Source organism: Rissa tridactyla, chromosome 8 (genome assembly GCF_028500815.1).
Source record: "Rissa tridactyla isolate bRisTri1 chromosome 8, bRisTri1.patW.cur.20221130, whole genome shotgun sequence".
Classification (NCBI taxonomy): Eukaryota; Metazoa; Chordata; class Aves; order Charadriiformes; family Laridae; genus Rissa; species Rissa tridactyla.
In genome coordinates, this window is record NC_071473.1 from 1025464 (window position 1) to 1043954 (window position 18491).

Sequence of the window (18491 nt, forward strand, 5' to 3'; positions counted from 1 at the left end):
GGATACTCAATGAAGGGTGCTGGGCTGTGTGTTCCTGGTGATTTTGTTTAAGTAACAGAATAGCAAAACGAAAGGAACCCCAGACTGCATGATTTTATTTGGTAATGGTATCCCGCACACGTGAAGAAGAGAACTTGGAGAACAGGAGCGTGGGTGTAGAGTGGTCTGAACGCTGCTGGCTAGAAGAGAAAATGTTCTAAGCTTGTTTGTAGGAGTAAGTCTTGGGGATAATCAGAGTTTTGAGTGGTTTTAATTGTGGTTGAAAAAAACTTTTATATGCAGTAATTGCTGTGCACTTGTACTTCATTCACTGTTAGCATACTTGGAGATGGATGCTTGTAGCGTATTTATGTGGTCAAATTAATTTCTCCTCTGAGCACTCATGATCGTTTTGTTTTGGGTTTTTTTGTCAACTTAGGAAAATGTGTCTGTGTGTGTGACATACTGAAACGGAGGTTCTGCAATAAGATGCAGACTAATTTTTGAGACTTAATTTTCTGTTGTCTTGAATCATAGTGAAGATTCTGTTCTGCTTTAGCTGTAAAGCTCAGAAATACCAAATTGACGTTCTGGGTTGCTTTCTTGCTGTTGCTTTTTCACTTGTAACATGTTGAACTTAAAATGGCATCTTTTAGACTCTGGTATAGAAATGCTTTTTAAAAATTCAAGTCTGTTCATTAACTTGTGCAATTTGGGATGCCAGAACTAATGAGGGTTAGAGAGCGAGCAGTTTATCTTCTTACCTGATTGTGTTTAATCTCTCGTTGTGGCACTGAAGTGCAGAGCCATAATTTCACATATGTGATTTATTCATTTTCCCTCTTTTGGGAAATTCAAACATATTTGTTTGCTGTGTTCCAAAACTAGTGAAAGCAGTGTTGAGAAGATGGCATTGGTGTTGGCCCAGAAAAGGGTGGATATTGCAGTGATTTCTGTTACAGAATTATTGGCGCAGCGTTCTGAAGCCTGTGGATTGACCTTGACCCTTGCACGTGGGCTGGAGGAGACGGTTCTGTGCTGCAACACTGCATGTTGCGAAGGAAAGAGCAGGCTGTTGCCATAATATTGTCATTTTTGCATAGGCTGTCGTATCTGGTCTTCCCTTGGTGACGTGCAATTGTTACCTAAGCCAGGAAAGAATAAGCAGAATTTTCTTGCAGTTCAGAATAGTAGAATAATAGTAACAGTGATTTTACTATTTGTCCTGCAGTTGCTCACAGATTCTACATTGTATCCTCAGTTCACGCTCTTTCATCCTTTTTAAAAGTAAAAAGCCTCTACTGATTTTAAATAAAAAAATCACTTTTAATGAAGCAGGGAGAAAATTATACAGCTCGACTGTAAAATAAGCTTACTTTTCCTCTTTCACTAAATGATCTGATCTAATCATTTGGTTTATTCCTGCTTTTTTTTTTCTACGCAGTCTGTCTGGTTGCGGTATGTAGACAGTTAGATACAATAATAGTACTTAAAATTTTCACATTATGTTTTTCTAATGTTTGCATGACTGTAAAAGGAAAACCTTGGGAAGTTCGTTATTTACTAAATAGAGAATATTTCAGAGTTGTGTAAAGAGGTGGCAGGCTCTGACAGGTGTAAGCGGTAGGTAATTCTAGGACTTCACCCAAAGCCTTTCCGTGGAGATGAAGCCGTCAGCAGAGCCTGTCCTCTAAAGGCCGCGCAGCTCGCCGGGGGGGCTGGGCTTGCACTGCCCGACGGCAGGGTTTGTTCCCCGGCGTCTCCTGCTGTGGTGGGACTGCTGCTCTGCCGTCCTCTCCCAGGGATGCTCTGCCTCTTCTGAACGACTCTTCTGGCCCCGCTGTCCCTGTCTCCGCCCGCGGCCTTTCCTTGCTGCGGGCCCAGGGGCGTCCGCGTCTCTCTGCTGCCTTGCTTGGTAGTGTGCCTGCCGTCTGCCGGGGGAGTTGCCGACTGCGGGAGCTTTCCTTTTTCCTACAGTGTTTGAGACCAGCCTGATGCTTTGCTGCATAATTGGGGGATGCTGTATGTGGGACTCCTTAAAGTGCTTTGCTTGAGGACACCCTCCATAGAATCTCAAATGCCGAGGATGTCTGTATATTTTTTTTCTTTTAGACTTCGACTTCAGTGTGCCAGGGTCAATGAAACTTCACAATCTTATCTCTAAACTGAAGAAATGGATCAAAATTCTGGAGGCAAAAACGAAACAGCTTCCGAAGTTCTTCCTCATAGAGGAAAAATGCCGCTTCCTAAGTAATTTTTCAGCTCAAACTGCAGAAGTAGAGATACCGGGAGAATTCCTTATGCCAAAGCCAACGCACTACTACATCAAGATAGCAAGGTAACCTACGAATGCCCTTCGGCGGCTGTAATTCTGAAAACAGAGGAGAGAATGAAAACCTCCTCCATCCATCCACTCTGCAAAAGTAGATGTCTTGTGCATTTCATATGTTTAAATTACATATATGGAGCCATACTTTGGTATAGATCTTTATTTTTTTATTTTATCCTCCTTCGGTAATTTACATTGCCTCACTAAGCCACTGTACTGTTGTATGAAGAGGGTATTTGGTTTTATTTTGTGTGGATATAAGTTGAGATTAGTTGTTCTATTGTAGTCAATAGGGGTACTGATCTTCAAAATAGTGATACAGCTCTGATCTAATGATTAATTTTGCTCAAGAACCGTTTTCTTAAAAAATAAATAAATCAAACAGAAGAGTTTTTGACTACAAAATAGAAACCACGGGCTAGCTGGGTAATAGAATTGTACCCTGCAATACAGTTGCACTGCCTTACTACTTTGGTGGGGTTTTCTTTGGTTGGTTGGTTTGTTTTGGTTTTTTTGTTTGTTGGTTTTTTTTTTTTTTTTTTTTTTTTTTTTTTTTACATCATGATTTAATATTGGAGCATATTAGCTCAGGTGCTTTAATATCCCTTTCTTCCCGGTAGGTTTATGCCCAGGGTGGAGATCGTTCAGAAACACAACACTGCAGCTAGAAGACTCTACATCCGAGGCCACAACGGCAAGATTTACCCATACCTGGTCATGAACGACGCTTGTCTGACGGAGTCTCGCAGGGAGGAGCGGGTGTTACAGCTTCTTCGCCTTTTGAACCCCTGCTTAGAGAAAAGGAAGGAAACCACAAAAAGACATCTGTTTTTTACAGGTACTGAAAAGAGAGATTTTTGTATTATTTTTAAATATATGTTATATTTAATTGCTAAATTTTTTGACAACGACTAATCTCTGATACTGTGGCTTTTGAATATTCTGAAGGCAAATTCACACCTGTCCAGGTAATTAGTCTTTTCTGGTATTGTAGCACCCCTCTGAAGAGGTAAAGTTGATTTCATGCGACCTAGGGTGTTTTTAGAAGAGCTTGCACACATCGTTTGTAGTATCAAGTTCAGCTGTGAATAACACTGGAAGGCCGAGGCATGCCCGCTGGGTCTGTTGCTACGGCAATGGATACGTGTACTTCCCAACATGCATTTAGAGACAGTTGGAGAGGGACGGAACCAAGCTTTATCTCCCCAAGTTGCAATATATGAATATTGAATTTCTTTTACCTCTTCCACATAACACAGAAGAAAGAATTTTTTGTAGAGCTTTGAATTAGATATATAGTTTCTGAATTCTCTGATATGATAACATATCTGTAATTTTTCAAGTCACTTTATATGTCCATGGTGATGCTTACTTTCAGGAATATATACGGACTGGTTAGTTGTTGACAAATAAAATCCATTCATAATCTAGGTATTGGCTGCAGGACTTTGAGCGTACTTCTGTGATCCTGTAAAAGGTTACTTGGTTGGAAGAGCGCGCTTTGCCAACAGCAGCACCTGGCTATGCTTAAACATTACGGAACTAACAAACATAATGGTAGGGAGGCTCTAATGAGGAGAGTTAAGGAGGCTTCCAGTGATTTATGTGTATAAATTGCCAAAATATTCATGTAATAAAAAGATCACACGTTTAGGCATTTAAACCAGGAACAGCTAATGAAGGCTGAACACGGTCTTAATTCTTTCTCTTTCCTTGTGCATCTTGGCGTTTTCATGTGGCGATACTAAATAATTCATTCATGAAATGAGAAACAGAATATCAGAGTCTCGCCTGGCAACATACTTGATCTGCTTGTGATTCAAATACCAATGTAAATGCTTTAAGATAATTAAACTCTTGTGTTTTACAGATACTGAGGGTGTTGGCAAGTTCCAGCTTACAGCTGTGTAGCCACTTCATATTAATGTAGAAATACTTTTCATTTCAGAAGGTCAATGAATCACTTACCAAGTTCCCATAAATGAGTTCTATACATTGTACATTTCTAATAATCCTTGGGTGGTGCGCAGGGAATACAGTACGGGTAAGGGAAACTGTAATCAAAGACACCAAGACAAAGCTGCTACTTCGCTGTTGTCCTTTTAAACAGTGCTGAGATCTGATTTTACCCAAGTATGGTTTTATCAGCCCTCCTTTTTGGGCCAGCAGTGTCTCTTGACATAAAGCTGCTGTGAGGAGCGTGGTGGCCAGATGAGGCGAGTTGCACTTAGAGAGCTAGAAACGTGTCTTTGGCTTCGGACTTTAAAAAGACCAAAATGTACAAGCCCTGGGATTTGTTATAACAAAAGGTCAATACGATATCTGCATAGGTGAAGACTCTTTTGCATCACTCCAAAATAAGGCCAAATAACTGAAATGCAGTCGATAAAAGCCTTGAAAGATATGATAAACAGGGCCACTGATCAGAAATACATCCTCTATATAACATGATTATTAAACTAACATGTTTTGCTTCAAATAGCTGGTTTTAAACTATAGTGGTTTTGGAAATAATACTGTACTGTGTGGCTTGATACTATTTGAAAAAACATAAAGAACATTCATTTCTCTGCTGCCCGAGGTTAATGGAAGGAGACCAGAAGAAATAGCTCATTAATAGCCCTTCCTTGCAGAATGCTTTTTCTTCTTTAAGATTGAAGAATTACGTCAAACAATTTAAATGCATTTAAACAAGTTTTCCATATATTTCTGAGATCATTACAGCTTCTGAGGGGAATGATGAGAACTGTTTTGGTGGTGACTCAGGTGGCTGTCCCACAGGACAACGGGTGTCCCTGGAAAAGCCAGCTCCGGCAGGGGCTGCCTGGCCGTGGTGTGGGGATGCGCCTGAGGCTCTGCAGGGCGGCACGTCTTTGGAGCACCGTGAAAGTGCAGATAGGCTTTTTGCAAGTTTACTGCTCATCAGGGAAAAGCTCAGCGCCTTAAGTTTTCTTATTATTGACTATTTTGCTGCGTCTTCCCTGTGTTATTTTCACATAGTGTCATTTAAACATCTATTCCTCAACTATGTTCAGATTTTTTTTCCTCTGTTTTTTCTGAATCACTTTAAATACCCTGTTGAGTTTAGTAGTTTTGTTCTTCAGAGTCGTTTTTATTGACATAATGCCAGCGTCATTTAATCAGATACTATAAACCCGTTTGCACCTGAATATTACCCTCTTTTCTGCAGATAAGTGGGAAGAATAACGGGTGCTCAGCTTTTTTTGCTAATATAGTTGAGATGTTTCTGTTAAGATGAAAAAATCTGCTTTCTTTTTAACTGAGCTTGTGAATTAGTTGTGTGCAGTTGATAATCACAGTTGTGTTTTAGGGGCTGATGCTTACATGCTAATTCTTCTCTTAGTTCTTGGGTTATGGATTAACTGTTTTGTTTTGCTCTCTGCCCCCCGTCCCCCTCCTCTCTCACCCTGCCCAAATCCCCCCCAGTCCCCCGGGTTGTAGCAGTTTCTCCCCAGATGCGTTTGGTGGAAGACAATCCCTCTTCTCTGTCCCTGGTGGAGATCTATAAGCAGCGCTGTGCCAAGAAGGGCATCGAGCACGACAACCCTATTTCTCGTTACTATGACAGACTGGCCACCGTCCAAGCGCGGGGGACTCAGGCGAGCCATCAGGTACTACCATTTGTGATGAACTTTAACCAAGGGCTTTTCTTGTGGGCTCTACTTAGTGTCCAGTCCCCCCCGCCCCGACGCCTCACCTCTCGTTAGATGCAGAGGAGCTGGTTTGATTGTTTGGGGTTTATTTTGGTTTTGCTGTATTTGTTTTACTCTAGGTTGGTTTGGGTAACTGCAACTGCAACCAGACAAGGCATTGGTGGCTTTTTGGCCCTTTCCTATAATGCTTTGAAAATAATTAATTGATAACATGGGAAACAGTGCTCCTAATTTACATAAGCCGTTACAGCGTGTTACGTGATGCAGCCTTCCCCATGTTCTTCTAATGTATCTCCTAAAATTGCCGGCGGATTCGTTTCATCTAAGTCAAATAGAAACAGTTGAGTAATCTCAGCCTAATAAACGATAGCACTCAGAAAGAGCAAAGCTTCCTGCTCTGCAACCTCCATCAAACATCCGATTGTGATAAATAAGGTTATTTTATGTTTTTTATCTTAAGGTTAATGCAAATTCTTACATAAAATGCCAGCCCCATTTCAAATATAGCTATTAGAAAATATATGGTATCCATGTATCCCAGACATGGTTTAGAGAAACTCTTGTCAGGCTTTCTTTGTTACAAAATAAAATGAAGTGTTACCCAACATCTGCTTCTATTTTGAGAATCTTTCCTTCAGGTTATGAAACTCTTTAACAGCCATTTAATTGAAGTCAGTATGACTATCATGCTTTCTGGTGTAATAGAACAGATCCTAACTGTTCTTTTTCTAATTAATTAGGCTAGTATATGCTACAGTAATTAAATGGTTTGGTAGATTGCAAATGTTTACATCCAGGGAGGAAACTATTGTACAGTGTACGCTTAGAGGAACAGTAGAATAAAGCTCTCAGCTTATATCTTTTTATATTTTTGAGGTAATTTTGCTGTAATAATACATGTTACAAATTACTTTACCCAGTGTCTTTCCCTGTCTTGTGTGATAAAAATCCTTCCCCTTTTACGCAGTGTATGAAGAAACCCTGCAGAGAGCCATCTCTAGCTTGCATGCTTTGTAGGCCCCCTGTATAATTTCAAATCTTGCCATTATGCAAGGATTTCATTGCTGCAAAATGCATATCCAGCTTGCACTGAAGCTAGGAGATAGTGAAGTATATTCCATTAGTTTCCCGTAAGGAAGCAGAGCGTCATGAGTCAAACGTCTCTAGTGCACGTCTGATTTCCTTGGAAGTCTTGAATAGAAGATATTTCAAATCAGGTTATGCCACTTCCCGGTCTCAGGCTTTCTGACATGCCTGCTTGCAGTTTCATGCTTATATGGTTTTATTAAAAATTCAGTCTTTTCAGATAAAGAATATTTTCTAGCTCGGCAGAGGTTGGGCTAACAAAATATTATGTGTGTTTTGGCAAAGAAGGCAGGAAACAGTGTTGGATTGAAAGTGTCCAAGTTCAAGATGTTTTTCCTAAAACGGGATACAGCAGTTGAGAGAAGTTTGGTGGTTGCTTTTGGCACATTTGTCTGTTGCTAAGAAGTGTATTAAAACTGATCTCTCTCAACTAATATGTTTCCTATGTAGGTTCTCCGAGATATACTTAAAGAAGTGCAGAGTAACATGGTGCCGCGCAGCATGCTCAAGGAGTGGGCGTTGCATACCTTCCCCAATGCTACGGATTACTGGACTTTTCGGAAGATGTTCACTATTCAGTTAGCCCTAATTGGCTTTGCAGAATTCATCTTCCATTTAAATAGACTCAACCCTGAAATGCTGCAGATTGCCCAGGTACGCTTTAGTTTGTTCTAGATGCACGCTGTCGTCTTTGATCAAATGGAAATTCGGACTATCCTTTTGAAACGAGTCAAAACAGTAATTCGACATCTATAATTAACAGTGCATTTCAGTAGGCTTTTCATTTATATGTGATTGCACATCATGTAGGTAGTAATTTAAACTGCAGTCCCCGTGGACATCAACTCTGCCTTCTGTGGTGAGAATTTAGAACTTTGTCTGTAAAATCGTTCCTAGATATTGGAGCTGTTCGTGTAAATGACTGATAATTCTCTCTTTTTAGTCCCTCTTCAAATATATTGCTTTGAATATATCTCTGTGTCAAACAGATTTAAAAAAAAAATAAAAAATTTAGAGCTTCCTTTTCTTAAAGGGGAATACCCTTTTTGAAATAGCATGCTCTCTTCAGCATTGCCACCACATCAAGCTACAACTCCTATTAATAGTGATTTTTCTGTTTTAACTCAACATTTAAAATGAGGCTTGCCACCTTCGTAGGGCGAAGTGGTTTGTATTAAAGTCTTAGTGCCGTTTTAACGTGTGGAGGGCTACACTGTGCAGAGCAATTAAGATTCTTTAATCCCTCTCGCTAAGTGTTCAGATGCTTACCCCGAGCGACCACTGCATGGAGAGTGCGGAGCGGGGACGCCCAGACGAGAGATCTGTCTGCCTGCATGACTCCTTAGAGACCATGCCACAGAACCGTCTGCTCCTTAAGCTTGGGATTACAATAATGTGTATTTACTAAGGAGTTTTGGACACACGTTTTGAGAGAAATACATACGTGACTTTGTGCATGCCTTTAATTTTAACTTTTTTGCTCAAAAACTGTTTGACTGAAAGAGTGAAAAGCTATTGGAGTACTGTTTGTACTCTGAGCTTTAACAGGAAACAAAAATCCAAGTTATTTTGGTTTCATTAATGAAAATCTGTTCCTTTAATTACTCTTGTGCATCTTGCTTTTAAATCCAGGATACTGGCAAGCTAAATGTGGCTTACTTTCGCTTTGACATTAATGACGCCACTGGAGATTTGGATGCCAACCGTCCCGTTCCGTTCCGGCTTACACCAAACATTTCTGAATTTCTTACCACCATTGGGGTGTCTGGTCCACTGACAGCATCTATGATCGCAGTAGCTCGCTGCTTTGCACAGCCGAACTTTAAGGTTTGTATACCTTTTGAAAGGTTGTTTGCAGCATATTATATTTGGCAATTTATAAACTAAACAACACTTTCTTGGTCAAGGCAGAAACTGAACAGTCCGTATTTGGTTTTAAATCTTACCCTGAGCTCATCACAAAGGCTAGCTGAAATGTTTGCAATTTTGGAAAGAATAGGAGGAAGATAGGTGTAATTCTACCCCTAATTTAATTTTTTTTTTTGTCCAAACATGTTAATTCAAGCTGATTGTTTCAGTGCTGTAGCCTCACAGATCCTTCCAAATCCTGGCAGTGGTAAATAGTTAAATGACAAATGCAACATCATTTAGATCTTCGTAATCATCTGTGAATAGAAATGTGTCTTGGCCCTTTGTTAGCGAAATAGAATGCTAAAGATATGCTGTTCTTTGATGGATTCTAGCTCTTAGCAGGGTGTAGTTTTCTAAAGAAATTGTCTAACTTCATTTTAAATTCTAATGCTTTCCAAAAATGAGGCATCTTGCACTTAGGCAGGCAATTTGCACCAGAAGGACATTGCACAGAATGTCCTGTTGCTGTGGTGTGAGCTAGTTACTTTTTAAAAGATGGAGTGTATCCTAAAGTGTTTTTTTTTTCTTTATCTATAATACAGAAAGCTGTGTTAGAATATTTTTTAATAATTCATCATCTTACCTTACAAAGCCACGTTTGTACATGCAAGCAAATTTGCAGACGTAGGCTGTAATTTCACCATCTGAGTGATGAGGGGCCACACCAAATCCGTGTGGCCCCACCTCGAGCTCTGTGTGCAGTCTGGGGTGCCTGCACAGAAGAAGGACGTCAGAGCACTGGAGTGTGGCCAGGGGAGGGCAGCCGAGACGGGAGGGTCTCCAGGGCAAGACTTGGGAGAAGCAGCTGAGGTCACTTGGTTGGTTGAGGTTGGAGAAGAGAAGGCTTAGGGCTGCCCTCATGGCAGCCTGCACCTCCCTCACGGGGGCAGCAGCGTCGGGGAGGTGCTGAGCTCCTCTCTAGTGACCAGACTGGAATGGAAGGAGGCTGCGGCAGGGGAAGCTCAGAGTGGGCATTAGGAAAAGGTTCTTCACTGGGAGGGTGGCCAGGCCCTGCAACAGGCTCCCCAGGGAAGCGGTCACAGCACCAACCCTCTCAGAGTTCACGGAGCATCTGGACGACGCTCTTCATACAGTTTAGTGTTAGGCAGTGCTGTGGGGAGCTGGACTCGATGATCCTTATGGGTCCTTTCCAAGGTGAGAGATTGTGCGGTTTCTTGAAGATGAGAGCACGGGTGCCCACTTACTCTTTTTGGAGTGATGGGTGCCCGGCTCAGTTCAGGTATGTGGCGATTATTGCTTGAGATTATGTATCTTTTGGACTGAAGAGGAATACTTTTAACATTTTCTGCATTTATCTTTTTTACAAATGTCCGTAAAATATATTTAATATGTGTTTTTGTATGTTGGCCTAATTTCCCTATTCCCTGGGAGCATAGTCATTGTGCAACCCCCCCCTCCCCCACTTTCAAAGCACTCTGAATCTTTGCAGAAGACTCCTCTGTGTGTGTGCACGTGTCTGGGACAAGTCATCAACTTGGTGGAGTCATCTAAAAATAGAATGTACATGACCGTGTTCATGTGTGAAGATCGTAATGTATGTTATAGTTTATGAGATTTTTCATTTCTGTAGGAGCAATTGTGTTGTGTTTTCATAATGAAAGCTTTTTATGAAAAGAAACACCTTGAGAGGAAATAGTGAAGACAGTTGGAAGCTACACTAATCTTCAAAAGATGGAGATGGCAATGTGGGACCAAAGGCGTCGAAGTGACATTGACTAAAATCTAGTTACGATTCTATAACTCCTGATGGTTCTTTGGATTAAATATAATGGTCTGATTTTTCTCCTTCGTGTAGGTTGATGGCATCCTAAAAACTGTGCTGCGGGATGAAATAATTGCATGGCACAAAAAAACACAGGAGGATACTTCCTCTCCACTCTCAGCAGCTGGGCAGCCCGAAAATATGGACAGCCAGCAGCTGGTCTCCCTGGTTCAGAAAGCTGTTACCGCTATCATGACTCGACTTCATAATCTCGCTCAGTTTGAAGGAGGAGAAAGCAAAGTCAACACTCTGGTCGCAGCTGCGAATAGCTTGGATAATCTCTGCCGTATGGATCCTGCCTGGCACCCCTGGCTCTAACTTGAAATTTTCAATAGCTTTTTTTGCTGCTGTTTGTGGTGTGGGCCATGTATTGTGTTAAGAAAATGTGAAAAAGCTTTCCAGACCATGGCTTACCTGTCACACTGCATTTGGTCAGTCTTCGTTTTAATTGCGTTTACAGTAATGTGACAATTTTACTGTTTTTAATTTTATGAGGGGACACTTCCTCCTGTTTAAAAAAAAAAGGTTGTTTAGTATGCAACAACGGCTTTCACAAATAGCTTAAAATGAAGAGAGGAAACTTAATGTACAGAAAAATCTTATTTTATGATGAGGACTGTAAAACTAGCACTGTTAGATTTAGGGTCTGCCATTCCTAATAACCTGCAGTATATAAATTTTTTATACAACAGTAATTATTAAAAAAAGAAGACAGTATTCCCAGTTACTGAATTTTACTTTGTGATATTTTACTTAATCACTGTCCCTTCACTGTACCAAACTGAAGGCACAAATACTCTTCCTTTAAGATCGCTTCAAATTTCCATGAGCAAAGTTGGTTTGTACAGAGAATTTTGTACCAAATGTATAGAGGTGACTTTTTGTTGGGCGCTGAGAAAATGATGATCAAATTGTGCTAGCTTTTCTTGGAGCACAAGCTGTGTACAGTAAACGTGTAAACCATTTTGGGTATTTGGTTTAGTTGTGGATAGTGTTGGGGGGGGACGTTTATAAAAAGGATGGAAAAAGTCATCCTTTGATATATGTATTTGGCTGTAATAGACAAAAAAAGTAAAATCTTATAAAGTTTTCTCTCTTTTTTTTTTAATGTTTAGCATTACAATAGCTTCTTTACAATGAATTCGTTTCTTTGTAAATTAAGAAAAGATCAGTTTAATGTTTCACTCGTCTTTCTGTTGTGTTAGCATTTTTATAAAAGTTCAGTGTTGAGAATGTTAAATTTGTACAGAGTGATTTTTTTCAAAATAAATATTTTGTAAAACGCTTTGTGGTATTCAATTTATTTAAAATATTTTTAATATAGTACTGTGGACTAAATAGAAAACACCCAAAAGCAGGTGTAATCTTTAATAAATGAAAACAGCCTGCATGGTGAAGGGGGATGGCTGTATTAATGAGACGTGGATGTGGTGTTCCCACGTATAGTGTTGAATTTGTTTATGGAAAAGCCAAATAGGAAGTGTGTATATGACTTGAATCTACGAAATATGACGAATATACGAAAATATGAATTTCTTCATTCAGTGTACAGTCTTTCTTCCTGGCCAGTCAGTTAATGTGTTAACCGTCTGTTTTCTAAAAGTCTTTCTTTAAACAGAATAGTCTATTTCGTGTCTACAAAAACGTCAGCTTTTAGGTAGTTGTTCAGAGGTCAAGATTGTCTCTGCAGATGAACCCCATTAGCTCTATTTCTGCTGTGCCCACAGGAACAAAGATGATCTTTATTGCTATAGCAAAGGGTGGGTCTGTCTGCCTGTCTGTCTCTTTCTTTCTTTTTTATTTTATTTTATTTTTTAATAAGCAGTCAAGAGGTTCCTCAGAGGTTTCAGAATAACATGAGAGGCGTAATTGAAGTTCATCACCATCACTGGGTAGGGTGCTGCCTTTGAGAGAAGGGGAATTGCTAAACGCCGATGAGATGACTTTTCCCAGGTGAGTGAGCTCAGTTAAGAGAGGAACATCTAACTCCTGGCCACCTGCAGGTCGAGGCTTGCGGTGGGTATCGCTGTAGCCAAGTCAATGTTCAAATTCAAAGCAACATGTGCTTCCCATAGGTCTCTTACAGAGTTGCAGGAAGACCTGTCCAGTTCATCTCTGCAGCCGTTGGCAGAACCAGTCAGTCGATACGGACGCGAGTGGCAGCGTCAGGCGCGGGTAGGTGGCCCTCACGCGGCACTCCTGCGGGCAGCAGGGCAGCGCTGGGGCTGCAGGGAGCGCTGGGGCTGGGGGGCGGGACAGGCTGTGTGTGTCTGCACAAGTATATAGAAGAACACGCACTCACACTTCGCAGCCATGGCTGTAATATGAACTCAAAATGTTAAGTTAATGAGTTTAAACTCACTTGAAGGCTAAGCGTTAAATAGGTTTTTACTGTGTGTTTGGCCAGGAGGCATCACTTTGTCATCTCAGCCTCGGGGATCGGATTCCTGCTCAGTCCTCATTGCCTTTCGGGTGGGCTGTTCCAGTGCTGTACTGGGCACGAAGCCTTTGGGGGTTAGTTCAGAAAGTTTTGCTATATCTTAGTTATGCATAAATGTTACGGTAGGTGCCAGTTAAATGTAGTATATAGGATGATGTGTGGTTTTGCTAGGTTAATTTATGAATTTGCACCTGTTCTTTACTTTTTGACTAGTAACAAGTACATCTAATACTAGAAATGAAGACACTTTGCTCTCCAACTTAAATGCATTTTTCCTCCCTTCAGGTATAACTATAATATAGCAAGAAAAATAAAATGCAATTTTGAAAATGGAAATTAAGATATTATCGACTTGTAAATGAAAAGTAAAGCTATACCCTTAGCTCTTGTAAATGAAAAGTAAATGTGCAATAATTAATTTATGGAAAAATGTCATATTTCTAGGGGAAAAGCCCGGAAAATGAATGAATGTTCCATTTTCGTTGTAAAATACAACACTATTAAGGAACAGTGATAAATTTAGCTTATTCCATGTAAGAGTTGTAATAATCAAATAGTAGAAGTTTTGGAATAAAAAGCGAATTGGAACTGCAGCTGCAGTTGTGCGTTTTATGTTTCTCAGGAATTACTTCACTTCCAGGATTTCCCATGCAAGTTTCTTCTTAGTTCTTTCCTAGGCGAGATGGACCAGAGCGTTTCCCAGCTGAATCACTACGGCCTTTCCCAGTCTGTGGTTTGAGGACATGAGCAAGAGCAAAGGCACTCTCTTCAAGTGAGCCATGACTTTCCTAGGTGTCCACCTACCTCTTCCCTGGGTGCAGGAGAGCCAGCAGCAGACAAGGCCCAGCAGAAACAGATGGTAAGCATTCAGCCCTCAAAAGTGTACAGCAATGGTAGCCAAGTGGTTGACCCTGGACCGTAGCCACGTGGCGACAGGTAAGGCTGGGCAGTTTGTGCACTTGAGGTGCAGGCATTTGGATCAAGGGGATCAAACCCTTCTGCTTAACACAGTTCAGACGTGGATCAAAGGATTTGCTGTGGGATTTGGCTGGGAGAAAGAGTTTATTACTTCTCACCAGATATTTTTTGTTCTAGATGGTGGTTCTGTTTCCTTGTGTGATGAATAAAGCGTGGGCCTTTTTATTCCCGCGCTTGGTTTGTGTGCTCCTTGTATTTCGAAGAGAGGATAGACTGAGTCACGCTGTATGCCACTACGTACAAGTGGAAGCTCAAATACATGAATAGTAAGGACTATATCAGGATCTGCAAAACAAACATATCTCTTTTTGGCAAAGACTTGCTATGGAAATCGTGTTGGCAAGAAGAATCTGAACTTTCTTCTTATAAAACATAATGCTTCCTGCATGTGTCACAACATATTCTATATGCCGTCATTCACAACTGAGCTTAGTGCTTTCATGACTCGAAGGGAATTTTTCGCTTCCTTTTATTGACGATTGTAACATTTGTAGCTGTGAAATACAGCACGTGCTGCATCAGAGGAGTAGTGCTATCTTTTCCTTAATCATTTGCATGTCTTATATATGTCCGACTCGGAGAGAAGACAGCATTCCCTTAAAGGAAATCATCAACTTTTCCGTTCATGAGAGAAATCATAATGGAAAAATGAGAATGTAAGTTGAGAGACAGACTTTTTTATTTGTAGGTTTGTGACATCTCTCTTGTTTATTGCAATATAGTCTGAAAAGAAAACTTGGGGTGTGAGGGAGCAGAGATAATAGGGAAAAGAGAGTTACTTTAATGAGGTCCCTGAGGGTGTTAATGTGCAAATGTTAATACTTGGTTCTCTTCTTTCGTGAATACATGCTATGGATTTACCTTATTTTGTGAGAAAGCTTACACAGTCTTAACCCAGAGTTACCACCAGCTCTGAGGAGGTAAATCCTGAAAGCTTTTAGTGATATGTGGGCGTTCTTCAGAGTCTGGAGGAAATCTTTTGACGTATCTTGTATGATCAGCAACTGTCTATTAGCAGGTACAGTATATGAAGTTCCTGATTATCTTCAAAAACACGTGGCATGTATCTTAGCTGCATTTAATTTTTTATGATTGTAGATAAGGGTTGCCTCCGTCTCATTAGTTCAGATATATGCTCAATATGGATCTTGCCGAGCAGATACTTGAAAGTGAAATACATTAATTGTCAATTCACTCTAAGTATTCCCTTTAAGGTTTCTTCCCTCAGATTAGATGTTACACAAAAAAAAGCCCGTGTTATTACTTTGTAATATCAAACACTTGAGAATTAAGAGAGATCAAATTTAAATTGTCTCTGAAATTGTGTGCGTGGGCATTATGCCATTCTTAAAATTCCTCCTCCTGTTGTGCTTTGGGTTTTGTTTCCCCTGTAGAGTCCTGGGCAGACCTGGCTGGATCTTCATGAGGGTAACTAGTGACAAGTCGTTGGCACTGAAGTTGTGCCAGCCATATTGTAAGTCTATGAAATGCGTAGAGATAGACATGTTGGTAGACTTTCACACACATACCTGGGTTGGTGTGAAGCGGGCTTTATGGCAGGTCGCTCGAGTGACGCAAATGTTAGTAACTAGAAACAGATTTGGCATGAAAACCTAGACAAAAATGTGAGCTGTGGATTTTACATGGAGAATAAATAGTTGTCAGGTTTCTCAAATTATACTGTATTATTTCAGTCTCCTGATTTTTGTAATCATGTTTGGCTCCATCTTCATTAGACGATGCTGCTGCAATTTAACCATTTATTATTACAGTCTGCTCTCAGAGTAGATTATCAGAATTCATTTGCTTAAGTGAATTATACTCCAAAACAAATTCATTTAACATTAGTTGGGTGTTTGAGTCCATCCTCTGAAACTGAAACTCCTGTAATTGGGCTGTCCATGAATTGTCAGATACAAAGAGAGCGAGCGAGAGATTAGTTATTACTGGAAGAAGATGACTCAAAGCATTTCAGCAGCAGACAATGAAAGCTCTGTTTCGTAATGGCAGTAGAATAAAGTTGCTTTTAAGGCTCTGATCTGTTTCAAATATGATGTATGAAATGTTCTTTTGTGGTGTAGAAACCTATTCAGGGAGAATTCACACTCACAGGAGCTTTTAATCAGCTCAGTGTGGGTGCATTTCACATTTAAGAGGTTCAAGAGAGCACATGTGAAACACCTGGTGTCTCGTGTGTGATCTGTCACCCTTGGCTGGGTGTGCGGGTCCTCGGCGTCCCCTTGCGCCAGCACCGTCGGTGTTACTCAAATGGCACTGCCACATGGGAGCACTCAAGGTGCTGAAATGCAGGGGGAAAAAAAAGTCTGTGAATTGTTAGAATTTCATGTCTTGACTGTGGCCTTTTCATTTGCTCTGAATTAGCATTGCCGTTCCCCGAGAGTTTCAGGAAAAGAGCAGAGGAAATGCTATTTCTGTGTCAGCCACGTTGTGTCCTCTCTTCGCTTTCAAACTGCTCCCGTCCCTGTTACAATCTAATGCTTTACTCTGAGAAATCTCTTATTTCTTTCCGTTACCCCACAGAAAGCGCCACGTACGAGTGTTCTGGCGTAAAGGCCGGGGCCTGTGTAGCCGGGCCTGGAGCGGTGCCCTGTGGGGGCGCGGCCGCCCCGGGAGCCGCGGCCTCTGAAGGAGCGGGTGGTGCCGCAGCCGCGGGTGCCTGAGGGAGGGCGGCAGCCGGGAGGGACCCCACCACGGTGATCCCCGCGGAGCGGAGGAGCGGGAAGAAGAGCTGAGAACCTGTGGAGGAGAAGAGGAGGAAGCAAGGAGTGGCTGAATGGCACCATCACGCGCGGCCCAAGGCCTCACCCGAGGGGCTGAACGGGATCCGCTGGAAAAGCCAGGGAGCTTGAGGCGAGGAGGCAGCGGGAGAGGTGGCAGACTGGGCTGAGCCTGGCGAAACGGAAAAAAAGGTGCTTCCCTAAGGCTTTGTTTCATTGTTTGGTTTTTTCCCCTGTCAGTAACTAAAGTTTTATGTTAATTGGCAATAAATTAAATTGAGTGAAATTCCCCCAGTCCAGACTGTTCTGCTCACGACAGTAAGCAGCCTGGCAAATGTTTTCAGCTGTGGTAACTTTGATGGCTGGAGCTTGTACAGCCAGGACTTTGAAGACATTGTCAGGGAAGCTCGTTAAGGGAGACTTTGGTGCTGCAAAAAGCAGTTACTATTTTTATTTTTTTTTATTAGGTGATGCTTTTCCCTCTGACTCCACTGAAGCACTACATGTGGTTAATATGGTCTTGGAAAATCTTTCTTGAGTGAGCTATAAAACTTGTCCTGACCTTGTCTAGTCCTGAAAGATCATATCGTGCTTCTCGTAAGAAATGAGGTGTGAACCCTGCAGTCGTGGCAAAGTTTCAGGTGGTTCGTGCCATTTTGCTGTGTCGGCGTTTCCAAGGGAGAAGCAATAACTAGTGCGGGTGCTTCCTCCCCGGTCCCGGATTTTGGCAGTGGCGTCTTTTGGATTTGTGAGGGCAGAAGCTGTTTATTTCTTGTTGTGTTAAACAATGCAAACCTCTTTAGCACTGTGTACAAATACATATCTTGCCATTTAGTTGGTGCTTGTTGGATTTCTTGAAAGAAAACTAACTGTCCCAGAATTCAGCTGTCTTAACGAAGTGCCAATAAAAGCCCTTTTCCAGTTCACCTGATTCTTGTGCTCCTGAATGTGGTGTAGTCATGTGTTGCGTTTAGAAGTGATACTAGCTTTGGCTTTTAAAATTCGTGTGCCCTGCGCGCTAATACCAGGCCTCACTTGCTGCCTGCAGCCTGAGGCTATATTTTTGGGAAAGGATTTTTATCCAGGCTCTAAGATGCTGTCAGAATTGTACCTTTATCAATCAACCACTGCTTACCCTCAGTCCAGCCTCCATGACCCGTTACAGTACCAGCTATATTACAGAAGCTTTCTCAGTCTGTTATCTGGGAAAGGACAGAGACCTTTGCAGGCTCTTTGTTTCTCTTGATACTAACACATTAATTATTGTCTCTCTCCACTCCTTGCTGCTGTTTGTAAGAAATTGGCATTAAAGGATCTACTCTGCTTATTCAGCAAGAGTTCTCATCAGTAGCAATTCATAAACCACTTTGCAATGGGTCGGTATTGCTTAACCATCCCTTGAAGCAATACAAGCGGCACGGAACTTTTAATTGAGGTCTGGCGGTGTCACTGAAATGTTGTTTCATTGTGTAATAGCTGTCCCCATTCCTTTCTGTTGTAAAAAAACCCAGCAATTATCAAGTAGAGAAAGATGCCATATTAAAATTCTGTAAATTAAGTGCATGCATTATTG

General features: G+C 41.3%; 1 protein-coding gene across 4 annotated transcripts in view; it reads left to right on the forward strand.

The window, feature by feature from the left end:
- TRRAP (transformation/transcription domain associated protein) overlaps positions 1–12046 on the forward strand; it is a 94457-nt gene extending 82411 nt beyond the window's left edge. For all 4 annotated transcript variants that reach the window (XM_054211436.1, XM_054211438.1, XM_054211437.1 and 1 more), the window contains exons 67-72: positions 2092–2317; positions 2929–3146; positions 5756–5940; positions 7519–7722; positions 8701–8895; positions 10796–12046. In XM_054211436.1, the coding sequence (XP_054067411.1) occupies positions 2092–2317; positions 2929–3146; positions 5756–5940; positions 7519–7722; positions 8701–8895; positions 10796–11080 (1313 nt within the window). In that variant the 3' untranslated portion in view covers positions 11081–12046. The remainder of the gene's footprint in view (positions 1–2091; positions 2318–2928; positions 3147–5755; positions 5941–7518; positions 7723–8700; positions 8896–10795) is intronic.
- The last annotated feature ends 6445 nt before the right edge of the window (positions 12047–18491 follow it).